The following is a 23311-nucleotide window of genomic DNA, read 5'->3' as shown; positions in this document are numbered from 1 at the left end:
AGTCTCCTCTCTCCCGGTCAAATGACTACTGAGGTCACTGATATGGAGTACCTGGCAGTAGGTGGCAGAACAATGAACCTGAAATTAGAAACTTATGTTTTTGGGGGTGTCTGGATACTTTTGATCGCATAGTGTATTATTCAATTGTGAAGATATTACCAGAGCAACACTGGAATCAGTCAAACTGTTAAACATCTTGGGGTGTTCATTCAGAGTGATCTATGGTACAAAGATCAAATAAATATACAAAGGCAACCTGGTAAGTATGGCTGTCAATAAAATACTGGATTAGTTAAAATAAATTTTGTGTCGATGGGGATGAAATGATGATGATAAAGACAACACAACACCCAGTACCTGAGCGGAGAAAATCTCCGACCCAGCCAGGAACCAATCCCGGGCCATTAGGTATGACATTCTGTCACGCTGACAACTCAGCTACCAGGGGCAGACATAGGGCAGGTGCTACCATTTGAGTTGGCAAAACTAATGTGTTACGACATTTGCGATATTGGGCCATAAGTTATCATGAAGCAGCAGCACCCTTTGGCACACTATTCACAACAGTGGTTTTCAACTGACATGCTGTCCCATACAGCTCTTCATTTTCCGATTGGTCTGTTTGGTGTTTGTCCTTTGGCCAGCCAAGATAAGAATAACAGCACATTGCTCCTGTTTGGACGCATTTGGTAGTAATGTCACCATAGTTGAAGTTTCTGCATTTACTGTATGCACGTCAGAAAAATACGAATGCCGCACTGATCCTTGCCTACATGTCGTGGCTTATCTACCACATTGGAGGCACACTACATTTCATATGCAGTAACACCCTCAAACGGAAACTTTGTGATCGCTCCTTATAGGTTGTGACTGTGAGACATTTCTGTTACGAACATAGTCAGTCCCATTTTTTAATTAATTTGGTTGGTCCTGTGTCTGATCCCTATTAAGATTTTTCTCAAAAACTGTGTATTTAGTTCTAATCAGACAGTACCGCTATCTCCTCTGTCATTCTTGCTATGGAATTCAAAATTTATTACAAAAGTGTAAATTTCAAGTGTCAGCCTTAGATTTTCGTTTAGAGCACCTATTATTATTATTCTCAGAAGCAATTTAGTTTTGTGAAGTAGATAGAAACCAAAAAACCACTCAACTTAAAATTTTTTAACTTTGCCAGAGTTTAATGATTTTGGGGTGTAAATTCCTGTAATTTTTAATTTTTGTTATTTACAGTGCAGCAGTTGATTTCCATGCATTAGGTACAATGTCAGTACTGGTGGCATTGGTTCATATTACATACTTAGAGTGAATAATCATTTGAGCAGTGCATCCATCTCGTTTGCCCAGAAATTTCAACTTTCCTATGCCTCGTATTACAGTATCGGTGGGCTTACCATCATGATAGATGACGGTAATATCTAGTTCCATTGGGGCAACAAACAGCCATTGTATTACTTGGTGGCTTCCACAGACTTTCATTTAATACTATTAATTACTTCAGGATTTTTGGGACAAGTTGTGACATTTTATCCTTACACAACTTGTGGACATACGTAAATAAAAGTATAACAACTTGCTTACTGATTTTGAGATTTTAACCTACTGTTTTGCAATGTGGCTGCTCACTACTCAGCTTCGCATACTGCCATTTTGCATCATCAGTTAGCAGTAGCTCCTTTTCTGGTGCAGTGTATGAGGTGATACCCAAAAATCTGAGAATTTCATTGTGAAAATCAGAAAACTATACTTACATCCTAATGTCCTCCATCACCTTCAGAATAGTCATCTTGGGGTATGTATGCAATGATCCTGTTATTGTCCCCTTTTTTTGGAAGCACTCTTGGAAATCCGCAGAGTGAAATGTGTTCAGGAGCCATTGCGATTGCACCTGGATGTCTTAATTCAAGTCAAAACATCACCTTTTCAATGTAATTTTCATATTCAGGGGCAGATAGAAGTCACACAGGGGTAAGTCTGGCGAGCAGGGAGGGTGGCAAACCATGACCAGGGATTCCTTCACAACAGGCGAGGTGTGCATGGGTGCATTGTAATGGTGCACCATCCAGACTTTCTTTTTCCACAAGTCTGGCTGTTTGTGCAGAACATTGGCCCTCAGCCACCTCAAAACCTCACAGTTAAATGGCCTGTTGACAGTCTGATCAGTGGCACAAACTCCTTATGCACAGTTCTCGAATGTCGATACTTATAGGATGATCAACATTGACTTCATGTTGCTGTGAACTTGTCGAGCTTTTTTCAGCCTTGGAGGGGATGGCGTTTTCCATTGTGTTCATTGCTGCTTTGTTTCAGGTTCATAGCTGTAGACAAAAAATCCATCACCTGTTATGACTCTGGATAAGAATTTTGTATACTCTCTTTTTTTTTTTTTTTTTTGCAGCTCAGTGCGTGTCTGAATCCTGACGTTTCATTGGTTGATTCTGAGAAGACGAGAGACAAACTTCACTGCAATTCAGCTTGCATTAGCTCATCAGCTAGAATTCATTCACATTTACTGTACGACAGCCCAAGTCCGTTATAAACATTGTGAATTGTCTGCTTTCGGTCTTCGTGAATCACGTCATGCACTTTCATGATTATTTCCAGTAGTGTGCATGTTGACGGTCAACCAGAATGTTTGTCATCTTCCATAAATTCTGTGTTCCTTGAAGTGCTTGAACCAAACAGATGTTCTTGCTTGACTCAGTGCAGTCTCACCCAATGCCTCTGTCAGCATGCATTGGGTTTCAGCTGCAGATGTCTTGCACTTGAAACAGAATTTGGTGCAAATCTGTTGCTTCTTTACATAATTCATTTGACAATTCGCAGAAGCACTGAAACATGTCCTGACATGCACCACTACAATGCACAACTGCATCTGTCAAAGATGATGCAACTTTCTTTCCACAGTAACTAAGACATGTACCAGAAGGTGAAAATACTGCTTCAGTTGTAAAGATCTTTTATTATCACACAACTGGTTTTGGGCTCTTATAAGCCCATCTTCAGGTGTTGTAACTTGTTGGTGCGCCCCCCCTCCCCCCCCCCCCCTCCCCCGAGTGCCACTATGGACATTTACTAGGCATGGTGTGCTACATATGAACCAGTTTGCCTCCTCTTTCCCATCTGCTACTCCCTGTTCTACGCTGATAGGTAGCACACTGCGCCTAGTACACGTCCATCACGGTGCTTGGGGGCCCCAGCACCAAGTTATGACATCTGAAGATGGGCTTATACGAGCCCGAAACCGGTTGTGTGATAATGAAAGAACTTTACAACTGAAGCGGCATTTTCAACCTCTGGTATAATGCTCAGTTGCGGATGTTCATCCAACATGATTGTTTGTGAGACATGTACCTCGGGACAGCCAGCATCAGAATGCCATACTGGTTTGACTAGTACAGTGAAATTGTCGGATATTTTGTATAGCATCTCGCACAGAAACAAATGCTTTGTTCCATCCAGTTCCAATGGCATCTGTCATATTCTGCACAATTCAAACCCATTGTCTTCTGCGAATAGGATGTTTAACAAATAGCTTAAGATGTTCCCGCAATGTAAACATCCAGGTCAGCAGCTCTGATCAGTAGATACCTGCTATCTGACATAAGGGTGACAGGTAACCTCTTGTCATTGATACCCCTTAATAAGTTCTAAGTGCTTTACAATGTGAACTGGATTGACCAGATGCAGTTACAGAATATCCTTATGAGTGTTTACCATTGCTGATATTAACATACCATATTACCACCCTAATTCGTTGAAAATACCTGTAAGCTGTAAAGTTATTCGTTAACAGTCATCAAAATTGCTCTCTGCAACCCTCTGTCAGCTCTGTTTTTGTACTTTGTTACATGTTGTCTTAACTGTTTCATTCCCTGCTGTATAGTTACTTCATTTTTTACTGTGGAGATTACTGTTCAATTAAAACCAGTTAAAGTTTCTATGACTGTCATTATTTGCTCCTTCAAAAGTCTGAGCAGCTGTTTTTGTTCCCCTTATAGCACATCTGCCTTCTCCTTAAAGTAAGTGGCATCGTCTTCATCTAACGTACCAAACAAGATTTTACATGACTTTGCCCACAAAGTTCAAGATTCTTCATTTCTTGAGATGTGATTCATGTTGTGCTAATTGTTTAATTAAACCTTGTGTTCTTTCAGTCTTTCCCACATGCCATTGTTCAGTACTGTCAATCTTTCTTTACAGAATTCATCTGCTTGCCTTGCAAGAACTACAGTTTGCTCAGATTACTCTTTTGGCTCTAGCAGAGTGAAATAACTTACTATTCTCCAAGTTACACTATAAATTTGTACTTTGCTCATGTTGTCATAGTACAGTCTGGATGCCAACTGAACTTTTATTTCCATTCATTTTGTTGTCCAATTTGCTCCACTCCAACTAATATTAGAAAAACTTGTTCAGTTTGTTGGATGGATGGTAAAGAGTCTATTTCATTTTTGACAGATTACTACGTTAGGTCCCTTTGTTCATAGCACTGTGTACGGACCTCACCATTGAGTACGAGTATCTGATTTATGCGATGTACCTTGTTGTGCACCCTTATCAAACTACATAACATTATCACCAAAATGGAATTGCTTTGGATTCTGTGTTTCATTGTAATACTCATTTTTCTTGATCTCGCATTGCGCATTTTGTTCTCTTACACATCAGTGTCTCTCTTGTATATGCTCTTTTAGTTCTGCAACATAATCATCAAAGTTATACATCCCACTGGTCTCACCCTTTTGTAGTATCCCAGAATGTTAAACTCTCTTCCAAAAATCAGTTCATGTGGAGTATATTCAGTTGTGGTGTGCATAGTCATATTGTAATAGGAAACCATATTCAGAACCTAACTGCCCCAATCTGTTTCTGCTCTATTTACACAATGTTGCATCCTCTCTCTTAACATACAAAGCGACCTTCCTAGTGCTACGTTCATTTGAGACTGGTAGCTGGCAGACTGTACTTTCTCAATATGCAACAATTTGCACACACTTTTCTTTTGTGCTTGTCATATCTGATAGAGCTGCGACCAAATCACTTTACCTTTGTGCTTCCGGTAGCAGTTTGATTTTGTACCTCCTGATATCTGTGGAAGATAACTTGTCTCTTAGCAAATGAAAAATGTTGCTATATGTGGTGTGTATCTTGGTAGTGGCTGCTTTTTGTTTTGCATTTAAATTACTAACTTGGATTATCTCTTTCAGCATTATTATTCATGCTTTTAGCTGTAGCTTGTTCGTAATGCTGATGCTTCGGGTACTGCTTCCGCTATAAGCAGTGAGAATTCTGCTGATACTCTCTCATTTTTAGTATTCACTTTACTCGTTATGCATTGCCCTGAATCCACTTTTACCAACACTTCAGGCAGATAGACACCATTGTTCATATGTTCAGGAATGATAGCCTCTCACATTCTGCTTGCCTCTCTTCTCAGCCTGCACATATTTTCTTGAGGCCCTACTGTTAGCCTTTTTGTGACTTGCTCTTGTCTTTCGATATCACTTTTCATTTCTCTTTGGCAATCCTTGTTGCTTGCTTCTGCGGTAGCTTGACAGTTTGCTTTCTGTCCCTCCTAGTCTTTGCATTTCTTTGCGCATTTTGCTTCATGCCCGAGCCTCTTCCGAAAGAGGTATGACTTTCCTGTTACGCTCTGCACAGAGTTCACACTCTTGCTCTGTCTTCATTTTGATCTGTTCCCTGTGGATCCACAGGTTTTTGGTGGTGTAATTAATTATGATCCCACCTTCATCAAAGAAATTTGTGCTTACCAGCCTGTCAACCAGAAGATGCACATGTTCCCCTATCATGGAAGCAATGCTTTGTGTTGATAGTCTGAGTGCTATTGCACCCATATTAGCAGTTCCCCAGTTCCTGATAGTGTCAGTTGGGATACCCCTTCGGCTGTCGTGCAAGCTACTTCTCCGCACTAGGCTTATTTGTACCCCACTGTCCACCAGAAATCTCATGCTCCTTCCTGGCATTCCAGCTCTACAAGCAGATTTCTGTTTTTTCTATTGATTATCAATATTTTTCCAGATGAAGCTTTTGTGTGCCGTTTCTTGTTTTCCTGAATTTTTCTCTCTTTCTGTGCATGGCAATCACACTCCATGCAGTTTCTTGCAAAGTTGCAATTTGTTTACATTTAGAGCACGTCAGAGGTTTTGATTGTGCACATAGACCTTTGTGCCTTGATAAGTTGCCCTGCAAGTATCTCACTGCACGAAATCTTTATGTTTCCTTGTAATTACCGCAGAACTGTTTGAGACTGGAGATCAATACTGGTCATCCTCACTGCCACTTTTGTGACCATACCTCCGTTTCCTGTTACAACTGGTCCTACTCATCTCGGTCTGACAATCTTACACCATAGAGCCTGGCTTACTACATGTGAAACAATTTGTCACTCTTTTTGTTTCACAGTGATGCACTACTGCTTTGAGTATTCATCTTCTCTCTGGCCAAGGTTATTGTACTCTCATTCGGCAAGCGACCTCCATTGTTTCTGCTAATGTTAACTGTTCTCTGTGTGCACACTCTATTGTCTTTATTCTATGATCATAAATCCCTGAATGAACATACCTTCGCTTAGCTTCCGAATGAGTGCAAAGCTGCCTTCTATCTCTGACCCTTATGTGATTGATTGGTTGGTTCGTTGATTGATTTACACAGGGAGACAAAACAACCATTATCTTAGCCCACTGTTGCTCACTCAGAAACTGATTTTATTGTGCAGTTTCTCTCACTGCAATTCTAGTAAAACCAGCTGGTACCTATAAAGAGTAGTAGGAGGCTGTTACTCAGTTTTTTATTAGACACAATTAAGTTGACAAATGCACAAAGATGGTCCACTTCTACAGGGTACAGACACCCCATGGCTTCCTGTTCTCAGCAATATTCCACATCCACCTCCAGCTCTAGGAAGACTAGAAGGTTTTGTGAAGTCTGGATAGCATTCAAAAGAATCCTCAGCTACCCATTCATCAAGCTATTGCACAAGAACAGCACTAACACTGAAATCAAGGAAACTGTTGTGGAGTGCAGCAACCAACAAGGGATCCTCTTACAGTGTCAACTACACATGGAAAATTCAGTGGTAGCAGACATTTGTAGTTAACACATATCTAGTGGAGAACCCTTCCATGTGGATACAAGGATATGATCACTTCAAATGTCATAAAGGATCGTGAACTGAATTCAGACTGGACAGGGCAGATGTGGTTATTTTCTGCACAAGTGGTGATGGACAGGTTCTGCAAATTGTGACTGTGGTGCCTTCTTACAATTAACCATCCATATCGTTGCTGACTACCTTCTTTGAACTTGTAAAGGAGCAATAATGGACATTCACCACGTATCAGAGAAGCAATCAAATGGATCAGTGAGCTAGATCTGGTGATATGAGATTGTACAAGCATGTGATTGTGCACATTAGTCCACAGGTGTTGTATATATGTATTTGTTCTCATCATATGGTAGAAAAATAAGTTAGACATAGTTTCTTCAAGAGTTAAGACTGAAGTATTCTATGTCTTTTGGCCTCCAGCACTTCACATTGGAAGATTAAATGTGTCACTGTTTCATCTCTCTCACCATTTATTCTGCACTTATCTCTCTGTACTCATCATGCTTTGGTTTTTCTTAAATTTCCCACGACTTGTCACCAGTCCTACCATGAGTTAAATCTGTCTCTTGGAGCCGAGGGTTACAGAACTTCTCTTGAAATATGGGTTTTGTATCATTAGCTTGCCATGTGCTGTTTTTGGATATTAGTCCAATAGAAGATGTGTTCAAAAAAATAGGTATTTTGTAATTTTGCATATTGTATTAGCCCATTTCGTGTGATTTTTCATTGTTGTGTTGGTGAACATGTGTGAAACATATCTGTACACTGGTAGCAGTGTCAGAAGTATAGTTGTCAAGGAGGTTACATGTGTTTCCTTAAGAGTGACTATTATAGGTTTGGTTTAAAAAGGCCTCAGAGAATTTTGCTATAAAAACAGAATAAAATGTAACAAGGTTTTAGAAATGTTGAATATTGCTTTTGATGAGACTGCTATGAGTAAAACAAGGGGTTACGAGGGGTATAAGTATTTCCAAGACGGCTGTGAAGATGTTGAAGCTAACAAGCATTCTGGACATCCCACCACACCAACAACCGATGAAACTGTGGAAAAAGTGAAAGAAATTATTGTGAAGGATCACAAGATCACAATCAGAGGAGTTGCTGATTGTTTGGCGTATCAGTTGACTCATGCAGTGAAAGCTTTTTGGGTGTTTTGGGTATGAATTGTGTGACAGCAAAATTTTTGCCAAATGCACCTGCTCATACTACATTGCTTTTTCATGTATTTTTGGTAAAAAACAACACTGTGATGATACCCTAGCCTCCATATTCACCTGATACGGCCCTGTGTACCTTTTCTCTGTTTCCAGAAATAAAGATAACGTTAAAGAGTTGTTGTTTTACAGGCATAGATGAGATTAAAAGTGCATCGCTGAGAGAACTAAGTGCTTTCCCAAAGATCGAATTCTAGAAGTGTTGCAGAGATTGGAAGAAGTGATCTCATAAATGTGTAATATCTAATGGGGACTTCTTTGAAGGAGATAACATTAACATAGATGAATAAATAAAATTATTCCCAGAAAATTAGCATTCCTGTTACTTTTTGAACACATCTTGTATTCTGCAAGCTGCCTTCTAATCTAGCTTGTTGTTTTGTTCGTATCACCTCAGAGATGGTTAAAAGATGTCCTGGTCCAACTAGTGGAGTCATTGCACCTGCCGTAGCCAGCCTATCAGCTTGTTCAGTGCCACTGACCCTTGTGTGACCAGGGACCCACAGCAGGTTTACCCTGTCACTTTCCCTTATTGTCACAAGGACTTCATGGCATTCTGTAACAATGTTTTATCTCTTTGCAGGAGCTGGTAAAAATTTCAGAGCTGTTTGACTGTCTGGATGAATGTACAGGCCGTAATCCTTGTGGCACCTATGCAGATTCTCCATAGCACATATCTCTGCCTGGAATACTGTAGCTAGATTTCCTAGAGAGAGATTGCTTTCTTTAGTTGGGGCTGTACCCTGTATATCCCGGCCCCAGCACCTTCATGTGTTTACAATCTCTCAGTAAACCACACTGCATCTCCTGATAGGTTTGTTCTTCCATTGCTTCCTACTTCTGACTGTTACTTTCAGATGCTAAAGATTAATGTAAACCCCCTAAGCTCTACTGTTACACATTTATTGTTCTATGACTGGTTTCGTTTGTAGAACATTGTCTGGTTGCCAGCAGTTAAACAGAACAGGAAATTAGGCTAAAGCTACAGCATTTTAACGTATAAAATAGGCAACTCACATTGATAACAGCCTTACACTAGATCCTCACCAAGTTGTGCAGAAGTCATGACACAGTTGGTATTGTTGTTGTCTGTGTCATAACATTAGCACAACCCGGTGAGAATTTAGTGTAAAGCTGTTATCAGAGTCAGTTGGCAATTTTATTCATTGCTTTAGCCTCATTTCCTGTTTTGTTTAACTGCATGCAATCTGAAGATGTTTTACAAACAAAACTGCTTGTAACACAATAAATGTGTAGTAGTACAGCTGAGGTAGTTTTCATTATCATTAACATTATTGTCAGCTGTTGTTCCCAAAGTCACCTTGAAAGGGTTATTAAAGTACCTGAGAGTTGTATAGTTAGCCAGCATTTCCTGTATTTACCATATTCACTATGTTGGTATGGGAGTCTGAATTTCTTAAGGATTTCCATTTACTTCTTGTATGTTATTGTTGCTGCTACGTCCATTGTAACACAAAGGTATGAAGGTGGCATGTCCAGAATGGTCTCCATCCCAGCGGTGAGTATGCTGTTGATTCCACGTGTTATTGCTAAGCAGGCCAATTTCTGTACCTTGCAAATCTCGTTTGAAGCCATCTGCTGTTGTACTTTCTTCCACCATACTGTAGCCCTATAACTTGATCATAGACCTTATTATATTGGTGTATATCTAGTACGTACTTCTGGGTCGTGACCCCAGTTTTTACCACAGGCCCTTCTAATGCACATAAGAGCACCTTCCATCTTGGAACACACATTGTTTATCTGTGGGGTCAAATATAGTTTGGCATTCAGTATTACCCAAAGTTACTTTATTGCCTCCTCTACTAGTAGAGTTTTGTCCATGAGCTTAAGATTCCAGTACATGGTTTATATATACTTATTCGTGTAGATGACAGAACCCCTCCTCGCAGACACCCCTCGGTGGTGGTGTTCACCATTTTCTCATTCAACTTTGTGGCTTCTACCTTTCATTTACTCATTATAGTCTTAAACTACTTATATATGGTGGTCTTAATGCCATGGTTGTATTGCTAAAACCCCCTTTAATGTCCAGGAGGGTGCAGGTAGCAATTTCCTGAAAGCATAGTGCTTTTTCCAACTTCTCAACAAACTGGTGAAGTGCTACTTCACATGATTTGCATAGTTGATATACTTGTTAGTTCACATGTAGAGTAACTTTAGTTAACCTCCCTTCCTTAGCATACCCATTAACCAATTTTACTAATGTCTTTAGGAAAAAGCAGGACAGGCTAATAGTAGTTGAGTCACTGAACAGCCACCTACGTAGCTCTTTTAACGCATTAGTGTCCATTGGTGACACATCAGGAAGGTAACAAGTCGCATATCTAGAATTGTGTGCTTTTATATTTACTTCTTCAGTTAGTCTTGCTAGGATGGGTATGATGTGTGCATGCTGTGTGCATGCTGTGTGCGGAAACAGGAAGGGCTGACCAGAGTTCACAAACAGCTATATGTGCTGTTGGCTATGGTCAGTCACCTTCAGGTTGCAGCCTCAGGGTACAGCAGTGCCAAAGAATCTGGCGCGTTGCATGGGACACCTCAGGAGTCAGTTGTTTTGCCCATGGGCTCTGCTTCCGAGGCACCTTTTAGCGCATATGACATGATGGATCTGCCCTCACAGCAGGCTGACTGTTGGATGGTAACATGTTCGCGTTGCTCAAGGCGGACAGCCAATGTGGAAACTGGCTGCCTGGCCTCGTCCATTCACCCTACGAGTGGACAGGTGGCTGCTGCTTCACCAGGGTCCGAGCAGCGACGTGGGGGGCAAGGGTTTACTTGTTATTGGCAGCTCCAATGTTTGGTGCATTATGGAGCCCCTAGGCAGATAGCATTCTGGGCTGGAAAGAAAGCCAATGTGCACCTGGTATGTCTGTCAGGAACCCTCATCTGAGATGTGGAGGCTGCCTTTCCGGTGGCGACTTCCCTTGATAGGTCAGGGGTGCGTAGCAGAGTACTTGTGGAGTGCACATGAGGGTTTTTTAGTTTGAGGTTCTCTAATGGACATTCGCCAGTCGATTCACAGTAAAGAAAGGCAAACAGCATTCAGAATCAAGACACTTTGACTGTCACAATTTAATCAGTAAACTGTCTAAGTATTCGTAGTAAAGTTCCCGAATTTTCTGCCCTCCCGGAAAGTTATTGCACTCAAATTATTCTTGGGACCAGAAGCTGGTTGAAACCCAAAGTGGAAATCTCTGAGATGTTTAGTGAGTCATGGAATGTATATCGGAAAGACAGATTACAGGCCATAGGAGGGGAAGTGTTCATTGCAGTTGACAAAAATATTGTCTCTATTGATGTTGAAATTGAGTGTGATAGTGAAGTCGTCTGGTCACGTATAACAGGTGTAGGTGAAACTATGTTAATTGTTGGATGTGGCCACCCGATTGCGCTGTGACAGTTCTAGAGTCATTCAAAGGAAGTCTATGGTCAATAGCACTTAAATACTCAGATCATGCAATAATAGTTGGAGGTGACTTTAACCTGTTGCATATAGACTGGGATGTCTACAGATTCATTGGGGGGGGATACAGACAGACAGTCATGCGAACTACTTTTGAACACGTTTTCTGAAAATAGTATTGAGCAGCTAGCTTAGCAGCCCACTCACAATGAAAATATCTTAGACCTTGTAGCTACAAATAGGCCAGACCTTATTGACATGTCAGTATAGAAGTGGGGATTAGCGATCATGATGTCATTATAGCAACCATGATTATGATAGTTAATAAATCAGTCAAGAAGGCTAGGAGATTGTTCCTGCTAGACAGATCAGATAAGGAGTTCACTTATACAGTGAATTGGCATCACTTGGTACCAGTAAGATGGACGCACAGGAATTACGGGCAACGTTTAAGCAGATTGTAATTCATGGTCTAGAGAGTTATGTGCCTAGTAAATGGATTAAGGATGATCAAGACCCACCAAGGTTTAATAACGAAATTCGCAAGGTGCTGAGGAAACAGAGGCTGTTGCACTCTAGGTCAAAAAGGGACACACAAACAATGGCAAGTGAAGGTTAGTAGAGATTCGTGTGTCTGTGAAAAGATCGATGTGTGAAGCATACGACAGCTACCACCATCACACCTTAGCAAAAGATGTGACAGAGAACCTGTGAAAATTACGGTCATATGTAAAATTGCTAAGTGGCTCTAATGCTTCCATTCAGTCCCTTGTTGACCAGTTTGATGTGGCAGTTGAAGATAGCAAAACAAAAACCGAAGTCTCAAATTTCATGTTCAAGAAATTGTTTATGCAGGAGAAACATACAAACATTCCATCATTTGGCCATCGGACAGACTCCTGTACGGACAACATAGAAATTCGCATACCTGGCATAGAGAAGCAACTGAAAGATTTGAAAACAAATCCCAGCTTGATTTTAGAAAGAGTACTTACTCTACGGCATTGGCCCCTTACCTAGCTTGCATTTATCATAAATCTCTCGCCCACCACAAAGTCCCAAGCGACTGAAAAAAAATTACAGGTGACTCCAGTATATAAGAAAGGTAAAAGAATGGACCTGCAAAATTGCAGCCCAATATTCCTAACTTCTGTTTGCTGCAGAATCCTTGAACACATTCTCAGTTTGAATATAATAAACTATCTTTAAGCTAAGAAGTTGTGTCCATGAATCAGCATGGTTTTAGAAAGCATTGCTCATGCGAAACTAAGCTTGCCATTTTCTCACATGATATACTGAGAACTATGGATGCAGGGCACCAGGCAGATTCCATATTTGTAGATTTCTGGAAAGCATTTGATACAGTGCCCCATTGCAGACTGTTAACAAAGGTATGACCATATGGAATAAGTTCACAGATATGTGTTTTGAAGACATCTTAAATAATAGAACCCAGTATGTTGTCCTCGGTGGCACGTGTTTATCAGAGACAATGGTACCATCAGGAGTGCCCCAGGGAAATGTGACAGGACTGCTGCTGTTCTCTATATACATAAATGATTTGGTGGGGAGGTTGGGCAGCAGTCTATGGTTGTTTGCTGATGATACTGTGGTGTATGGTAAAGTGTCGAAGTTGAGTGACTAGGAAGATACAAGACGACTTAGACCAAATTTTCAGTTGGTGTGATGAATGACAGCTAGCCCAAAATGTGGAAAAATGTAAGTTAATGTGCATCAGTAGGAAGAACAAACTTGTAATGTTCGGATACAGTATCACTAGTGTCCAGCTTGACACAATCAAGTCGTTTAAATATCTGGGCATAACACTGCAAAGTGATATGAGGTGGAATCGGCATGTGAAAACTGTGGTAAGTAAGGCAAATGGTTGACTTTGGTTTATTGTGAGAATTTTAGAAAAGAGTGGTTCACCTGTAAACGAAACTGCATGTAGGATCTGGTACTATTTATTCTTGAGTACTGCTCGACTGTTTGGGATCTGTACCAGGTCAGATTGAAGGAAGGTATCAAAGCAATTCAGAGGAGGGCTGCTAGATTTGTTACTGGTAGATTCAAACAACACATAAGTGTTACAGAGATGCTTCAGGAACTCAAAGGGGAAACCCTGGAGGGAAGGCGGCATTCTTTTCAGGAATCACTTTTGATAAAATTTAGAAAACTGGCATTTGAAACTGACTGCTGAACGATTCTACTGCCGCCAACATACATCGGGCGTGCCACAAACATATCGTGCGTAAGGACTACGAAGATAAGACATGAGAAATTAGGGCTCATACGAAGGTGATTAGACAGTAGTTTTTTCCTCACTCTATTTGCGAGTGGAACATGAGGGGAAATGACAAGTAGTGGTACAGGGTGCTCTCTGCTACGCACCTTACGGTGGCTTTCAGGGTATCGATGTAGATGTAGATTTCTCTCTGGCTTCAGATAGTTTTGCTTGATTAATGACAAGGCTGTGTTTGGCAAATGCCTTCAGCTGTTTTGCCCATTTTCCTTTACTTCTTGCATTGTTTAACAGTTTTCTTACTGGCTTCCTTTGCAATTCCAGGGTGTTGTTATTTTCTAAGTACCAGGTCATAATGGCAGATGTCACTTCATCTGCCATTTCCTCGAGTACTACTGGAGTCCGTACTAAAATTACAAATTCAGATATGGATGAGTTTAGGTCTTTCCTATAAGACTCTTATGTTGTGTTCCTAGGATTCCTATAGGCCATGGTCTGTTTAGCATTCATTTCAGCCTCAAACTTGTTATATGTGTGTTCTGATAAGGATGGCTCCAACACCGCATGCCATTGTTTGACGTAACTACCCGTTAAGGTGAACCCAAAGGTTATGCCCATTATTTCTTCCTTTCTTATGTTCCTGAAGGTCGATTTGATGCCCTATTTAGGATCTCCAGGTTACTCTCAATTAAATTTTCCTCTGCTGTTGGTGTCGCTGCTTCCCCTCAACAGGTTGTGGGCATTGGCATCACAACCAACCAACAGTTGTTCATTCAGCTATGAACACCTGTCTACATGGTACATTAATTTTGCAACTTCATTCACTACGTCCCTGAAACGAAAGTCCGCCGTGGGCAGGAATGAAATTCCGCACTCAACTTAAATGCATATTCTGGTGTTCTTTAAATTTCTAGTATGTTACCTCTGGCATTTTGCCTCCAGCATCATCGTCCAGTTTCCCCAAGACCTGAAACGCCTCATTTATATACATAGGGTTCCTGGATCAGAACAACGTCCACCTCTTGTCTTCCCAGAAGACGACTCGGGGTGGCAGTTGCCCCCTTACTGTGTTGCAGATTTATCTGCAACCCTTGCAGCCACTAACTCCACACCATGGTCATTTCCAGTGTGTGAGATTACTCTGACGATAGCCTGCAAGAACCCTTTCTTCCCATTGCCCTCAAGGATTCCTCACTGACTTCCATCACAGGGGCTTATTTCTTACCTCGGCTATTTCTGGATCCAATTATTGTGATAAAAGGGAATATTAGACTCCTCTCCTGTTCCTTGTCTTGACTTGTCTCTTGTTCCTGTCTTGGAAGTAGAAGGGATCTGTTTTTCCCCTTCACTCTGAGACCACCTTTGTAGAGGTCTTAAGTTTGGGACCTTTTGTCTTCCTTTTCGTTTTGTTGTTTGTGAAGTTTTCTCCTTTCAGCCCCAGACAATGATTTGACCTCGATACAGTCCAACTTCTCAGTGATGATTTCCTCTTCTTGGATTGGTCTATCAACTGATCCAATTCCAGAAACAGCTTCCATTAGTTCGAACCTCAATGCTTGGGTGTTTTAAGTCTCATCAAATCCCACAGTTTTTGTTTCTCCATTTTGGTAGCATGAGATTTAGCCATTTATTTGGTTGATACCATGGTGCTCAGCATGGTTACTTGGATCAGTTGACCAGTAGCCCTGAGACTACATTCATGACACATTTTGCTACATGCCACACACCCCTCAGCATGAATTGTAGTGGAGCTTTGTGAGGCACTCTGCTCATCTGGTTCATCCAGCATAGGAGATTCTGCCATTAGCTACACTACAGCTGCCATAGCCCTCAGCTTCATGCATACACAGAAGCCTTTCTATCTGCATGATCAGTATTTCAACTATGGGGTGGTGTCCCCAGAGAAGGGACTCTCATGATACCTTGTGATGAATATGCCAAACCCACCTCGTAAAATCGACAAGTATGCAGGATTTATTGGAGCTGCTGTGGAATCTGTTGCATGTGAGTCAATGAAGGGTGCTGCAAACAAAGCTGTTGAAATAAATGATAGTATGACTGACATACCAGTAGCTTTCGATGGCACTTGGCAGAAGTGCGGCTACAGTTCTAAGAATTCTTTTGCTACGGTGACCAGTGTGTATACTGGAAAGAAAGGTAATAGATTTCCAGATTTTAACCAAACATTGTTATAAGTGTAAATCAGGGAATGAAGAAGGGCATGTCTGTGACAGAAATTATGAAGGCACAAGTGGTGGTAGAAGAGGACCAGGTTGAGGAAGTTGAAACAAAGTTTGCAGACAAGAAATTTTCTGATGGTAAAACCATAAGAGGCAGGCTAACAGACAAAATGATTGATGAACTACAGCAGTATTATGGGATGGCCATTAGAAATAATACTGAGGGTTTGTTGAAAATGAAGCAGGCAATAAGGGCTACCTTCTTCCACAGACTGTCAACTGATGAAAAACCAGTACACCATCTTTGCCCTCCTGGACCTGATTCATGGTGCAATTACCGCAATGCGCAATACTCAAACAGTTCATGCAACCATAAACGTTCCATCCCAGCAGCAGTCATGGATATCATAAGACCTATTTACAGAGACCTGACAAACATGAATTACTGGAGAAGTGTCTGGATGGTCAGACTCAAAATCCCAATGTTTCATTCAGTAACCTTATATGGACTCGCTTACCAAAAAATGTTTTTCTTTGTATGAAGACGCTAAAGTGGGGGTTCAGTGATGCTGTTATTGTTTTTAATGATGGCAACATTGGTAGTGTGAAACTGCTACAGCGTATGAGAATTAATCCTGGAGCAAACTGCATCAGGGAACTTGAATGAATGGACAAGGTTCACATTGATAAAGCAGAGTGTGCAGCACAGTTGGCCACGAAGGAGTCCAGAAGGAAGAAAAGAAGAAAAAACTTGGAATAAGATCAAGATGATGATATACAGTGTAGTTCATGGTGTTTCTGAGTGACTAAAAATAAAAATATTAAGCATATATTAAATGAGTTACAGTCTTTTGGAACTTTACATTCACATTTTCTGTTTCCTTTTTCCTAAATCTTGGAAACCACTTTGCGTAAGCATTCATGTTTTCAACAAGTAATAACATACACATCCTGTGTCTACTGAACTAAAAGAAGAACATGATGTTATGTATAATTAAAATTATTTAGGATAAAGTACAAAAAAGTATACAAAATTTTAACTGCATGATTAAAAAATTGTATTTCTGAAAGCAGTGGCTGAAATGCAATTATTGTAGTTTAGTAGACTCAGAAAATACAATTTAATGTCCTGTAAAAGTTTCATGTCAATGGCTACAGTAGTTTCTGAAATACAGGGGAAGCCAAGTCACTAAATTTAACATTGTCGGGATAGGGCGTTCGAACTCCCTTAAATGCTATATCGCAGTTGTCGAAAAACCTAATTAGAATATGATGACTCTTGCATGTCACTATCATTGCATGTACATCTTTGTTACGTGACATAGTTGCTAAGCTGTGTCCCTCACTGAGTGAAGTGTTGCTGCTGTGCACATTCCACTATGAAGTGTTGTCTGAATCCTTGTACCACCATTCGCTGTTGTTGCTTCTGCTAGGCCAACACTGTGTGTTCTGTGTGTACTCACACCAGCGTCGGCTGCTGCTGCACCACTCCTGATTGCCTTCTGGGATTGCTGCTTTAACTTCAGGCATCGTCTGTATGCAGCGGCTTGTTCCAGTTTCTTCTGTCTTCTCTTGGCATCACCTGTCTGGTGGTCTCGTTCCAGCTTCTTCTTCTTCTTCTTCTTCTCTGTTGCTCTTCCCTCCATGCCACTAGCCAGCATACTGATTGTTCAAGTAAAGAAAAGGACCCCCAGAACTGTTTCATATTTTTGCTTGACATTTGGCTGAGTGGGTTCAGTTACAAAAGGGAGGGCGACCCATTCCATTAATATGTAGCATGCTGTTGCCGAATAAGAAAACAGCAAACAATCCTTCCTAATCAGTGACAAACCCTGCACCTTAAAGTAATCTACACTCCTGGAAATGGAAAAAAGAACACATTGACACCGGTGTGTCAGACCCACCATACTTGCTCCGGACACTGCGAGAGGGCTGTACAAGCAATGATCACACGCACGGCACAGCGGATACACCAGGAACCGCAGTGTTGGCCGTCGAATGGCGCTAGCTGCGCAGCATTTGTGCATCGCCGCCGTCAGTGTCAGCCAGTTTGCTGTGGCATACGGAGCTCCATCGTAGTCTTTAACACTGGTAGCATGCCGCGACAGCGTGGACGTGAACCGTATGTGCAGTTGACGGACTTTGAGCGAGGGCGTATAGTGGGCATGCGGGAGGCCGGGTGGACGTACCGCCGAATTGCTCAACACGTGGGGCGTGAGGTCTCCACAGTACATCAATGTTGTCGCCAGTGGTCGGCGGAAGGTGCACGTACCCGTCGACCTGGGACCGGACCGCAGCGACGCACGGATGCACGCCAAGACCGTAGGATCCTACGCAGTGCCGTAGGGGACCGCACCGCCACTTCCCAGCAAATTAGGGACACTGTTGCTCGTGGGGTATCGGCGAGGACCATTCGCAACCGTCTCCATGAAGCTGGGCTACGGTCCCGCACACCGTTAGGCCGTCTTCCGCTCACGCCCCAACATCGTGCAGCCCGCCTCCAGTGGTGTCGCGACAGGCGTGAATGGAGGGACGAATGGAGACGTGTCGTCTTCAGCGATGAGAGTCGCTTCTGCCTTGGTGCCAATGATGGTTGTATGCGTGTTTGGCGCCGTGCAGGTGAGCGCCACAATCAGGACTGCATACGACCGAGGCACACAGGGCCAACACCCGGCATCATGGTGTGGGGAGCGATCTCCTACACTGGCCGTACACCACTGGTGATCGTCGAGGGGACACTGAATAGTGTACGGTACATCCAAACCGTCATCAAACCCATCGTTCTACCATTCCTAGACCGGCAAGGGAACTTGCTGTTCCAACAGGACAATGCACGTCCGCATGTATCCCGTGCCACCCAACGTGCTCTAGAAGGTGTAAGTCAACTACCCTGGCCAGCAAGATCTCCGGATCTGTCCCCCATTGAGCATGTTTGGGACTGGATGAAGCGTCGTCTCACGCGGTCTGCACGTCCAGCACGAACGCTGGTCCCACTGAGGCGCCAGGTGGAAATGGCATGGCAAGCCGTTCCACAGGACTACATCCAGCATCTCTACGATCGTCTCCATGGGAGAATAGCAGCCTGCATTGCTGCGAAAGGTGGATATACACTGTACTAGTGCCGACATTGTGCATGCTCTGTTGCCTGTGTCTATGTGCCTGTGGTTCTGTCAGTGTGATCATGTGATGTATCTGACCCCAGGAATGTGTCAATAAAGTTTCCCCTTCCTGGGACAATGAATTCACGGTGTTCTTATTTCAATTTCCAGGAGTGTATATATGTTGCGTCCAGCAAATGGTCTCTATGCTGATTGACATTATGCAGAGGTATATCTGTTCAGTTAGCAGTCTATGGCTACGGCTAATCAAATATTTTGAAAATTATGGCACTCTGTTGAGGAAATATGAACATATAGAGGCAATACTCGAGAACAATGTTTACTGTACTGACCTTTGTACAGTTTGTAAATTTCCCAAGTAGAAGCAACATGCTAAGTATGGAGGAGCGGCACCAGAACTTATTCTAAGTCCAGACCTGAGGCCTGATTTAACATGGGATCCATCTGTTATGATTGTACGCAACTGACAAACTCTCCTGGATGATGTGTGGCCTCCTTTAGCCCTTGTGGCTGTGGCCACGTCCACATGCTCAGCCGGACAGAGCAGCATGGTCTCACGGGATGTCGCATGTTAAATTCGGCCCCAACCAGCTGGCACCCTTGTGGTGGAATTTGCTATGTATTCTGCAAGCATAAATTGTTCAGTCTGGCTGCTGCCATTGCTTTTTAGTCAGTGTATTGTCCTCATATGCAACAGCACAGAAAAGATAAATCTAACTTAACTTGTAGCAGAAGCTATGACCAGTGTTGTTTAGGTTGCAAAATTCATTCTTCTTATTGAGTACCTTACCAGGGGTGAAACAAAATCTGGTGAATACCACAGAAATCTCACAATTGTTGGAAAAATTTGGAAAAAAATGTGTCTGAATAAATGAAAATGGATACAAATGAAAAAAATAAAAACAACATTCTTTAGGACAAGGCGCCTGCTTACAAAGCCTCATTGATAATGGAATAAACGGAGGAACTGGTGGTACAAATTGTCTCCCTCCCTCTGTTTTTGGGGAAGGTGACTGTTACACATTACCATTATTTTTTGTATCTATTATTTTTGCAATTTTTGAAAGATCTGGTAGGTTTTTTTTTTTAGATTTGTACTATATACAATGACTTTATAAAGTTGAAGCTGTCTATGACCTTTGCCATTATCGTACTATGTCATTGTAGTAAATCAGTATCAGTAATGGGTTCATGAAATTTTTCCAGTAGTTTTCTACATGTACTTCTATGACATTAGAGGGAACAGAAAAGGGCTCTGCTGTTACATTTGTCTCTCTCTCTCATATACACTACTTGATATCTCCACCCTCACTTCACCTTTAGTGTGTCTCACCCTTCTGTCCTCTTCCCTACCCCCATCTCAGCCCCCTGCCACTGTGTGTGTGTGTGTGTGTGTGTGTGTGTGTGTGTGTGTGTGTGTGTGTGTGTGTGTGTGTGTGTTTCTTTCTTCCTCTCTGTCCTCGCCCCCACTATTCTTAATTTGAATCAAGGTGAAAGGAGAGATTCTGTTTTCCTCCGCTATCATTAACGCTTGCTTACGTATGTGCCTACTAGTCCTTATAATCAATCTGTGTTTCTGTTTGTTTTTTTGCTGCTTGGATATAAGATGACCATAGGCAATGTAAGTAAGCTGGTTACTATAGCTGAATTCAATTCTTTTTTAGTTTTTACTATGATGGAAGGTTTTGAGAAACTATTTGACTTCATGTTTGATCTTCAACCACATTTGCATAATCAGAGGCATCTTCTTGCTGAAAAGTTTTGTATGTTTTATATTTCTTGTACATTCTGTTTTAGCAAAGTAGTAAACTCGTGACAAATCTGTGTTACTACAGTCATAATTCGATATCATATGCTGATGTGTAAATGAAGCCTACACAAATGTTTGGTAATATTTCTGTTCAATAAAAATCCTGGCTAATTAAAAATTTTCCAAGGCCTGCAATGTTATACAAGTGCCCTCTTCACATACATGCACACACACAGTAAGAAACATACAGTAGAACAATCTGAGTCTGCTGCTGTGGTCCATTTGTTCTCGCTACCTTCCTCATGATTTGATCCGTTCATATAATTTTATGCTAGTTCACTGACATTGTTGCAACTAGGCATTTGAATCCATAATGAAATATATCAATGGCCAGCTGATCATGGCAATGTACATTACACTGTTGCATGCATCATTAATATTTCATCTTAGCTAAGGTGCCCAAGGTTGTGTATCAGAAATTTAGTGTATTATTATATTATTTTCCCTAGTTTTAATTAGAAGAGAATTTTATAACTTAAATTCACTAATTTTGTTTATACTGCAATAAATATTTGGACATACTCACCAAATATGAAAAAGTGTACTACCCAATCTAGCATCATTCTGTCTGCTTTCGGAACTCATTAAACATGGACTTATAAAAACAACTCTCAGCAACATGGTTCTTGTTTGAGTTGTCCTCACCTTGCCTTCCTCCTTTGCTGTTCTCTCTGGTATCTTGTACGGAATGGATAAATTTGCTCATTTACCCAAGTTGCTGTGTGCTTTGAATAATTCCATTTTTACTGTTATTAAGATGAACACTGATAGGAAGATTCTGGAAAATAATTGTTGTTCACAGCTCGGCCAGGAAAGAAAGCTGCAGACTCATCTGGCATGTCCACAAGTGTTATAACATCTCCAGAAAGATTGGGCAGAACAAGGAGTCGGATGTCAAATGTATCTCAGTCCCAACGTAAGTATCTTCAGTTCGTTCTTTCTATTAATTTTCTTCAGTTTCTCTCATTTTATTACTATTAATATATTTGTCATTGTGTGTGTGTGTGTGTGTGTGTGTGTGTGTGTGTGTGTGGTGTTGTTGTTGATGATGATGATCATGCAATTCTTGGTATGAGAGAGACCCAAAATCTCATTAAAAGTCAAGGCATATAATAAAACAAATTTTAATAGACGCTAACTGTAAAGTAGTGGGTATATATTTCTGTAACAAGTAAGGTTTTATTTTCTGAAGTTGTTGCTTATCATAGATCAAATTTTTATGGAGGAGCCAGGATGGAAGTAATTTATAGAATTTATTATTTGTTAATACTTAGCTTCAGCTGAAACAAGAATGCATATAAGGATTGTGTTCAAGTTTGTAAGTATAGTAAATGAAACAACAGAGAAAAGATAGCCTTGTAAATGGTAGACAGTTGGTCAAATGAGTTTTAAGGTAACTGTGATAATTACAAGTTCGTATGAGAAAATATGAAACTGTAATGTTGCCGTTCCTGTTCTTAGTACATACCCTGTAAAAGTGTAGTTAATAAATAATGTAAATATTGCTCCAGTATACGAGTAATATGCGCAGGGGTCACTTCCTTCCAATAAAGTGAAGGCTTGTAACTGGGATTTCAGTTCTGACTACGTAGCACAGTTCTCTGTGTACCTTAAGTGGCAGATTTTTAGGGCAGTCATTGTAGGCAACATTTTTGCATCAACATTGTTCAGTGTTGTCAGAACAGCTGATAAAATTTGATATCAATTGTAAGATTCACACAGATCCCATTAAGAAAATGGGAAGGTGGACCTCAGCAATTACAACTCAAATTAGTGTATTAAGTATCTATGATCTCGTGCAGTGATGACTTTATAGCCACCCCAGTGTTCATGTTGTAATATTCCAGCCAAGTCAGTATGCAGCAGAGTTGATCATTGATCAAAGTAAGTGCATTGTAGGTGTAAGTGTTCACCATTTGTGCACTACTTAATTATCATTGGGAGAAAAAATTACAAACAAACTGTGTTTTGTGTATCTTTATCTTTTGCTTCTGCCTGTTGTCTGAGGTTGGGTTTGGTATGGTTAAATTAGATTACATGTACTTTTCATTCCAATAGAGCCGTAGTGAGGAGATCCACAAGGATGTAGAACATGTCGGAAAACAAAAATACACAGTAAATATTTACAAAGAACAACAGGTATGCTAATGTACCTTTCACAGATCCCAAGTGAAATGGTCCTCATGGATG

The 23311-nt window shown here is 41.2% G+C and overlaps 1 protein-coding gene across 1 annotated transcript in view; it reads left to right on the top strand.

Moving 5' to 3' along the window:
• The window catches only part of LOC126471124 (CLIP-associating protein 2-like), a 156001-nt gene that overhangs the window by 38415 nt on the left and 94275 nt on the right, over positions 1-23311 (top strand). The window contains exon 12 of the mRNA XM_050099205.1: positions 21924-22037. Coding sequence (XP_049955162.1) covers positions 21924-22037 — 114 coding nt within the window. The remainder of the gene's footprint in view (positions 1-21923; positions 22038-23311) is intronic.

Source organism: Schistocerca serialis, chromosome 3 (genome assembly GCF_023864345.2).
Source record: "Schistocerca serialis cubense isolate TAMUIC-IGC-003099 chromosome 3, iqSchSeri2.2, whole genome shotgun sequence".
Classification (NCBI taxonomy): domain Eukaryota; kingdom Metazoa; phylum Arthropoda; class Insecta; order Orthoptera; family Acrididae; genus Schistocerca; species Schistocerca serialis.
This window is presented reverse-complemented; position numbering and strand designations above follow the sequence as displayed.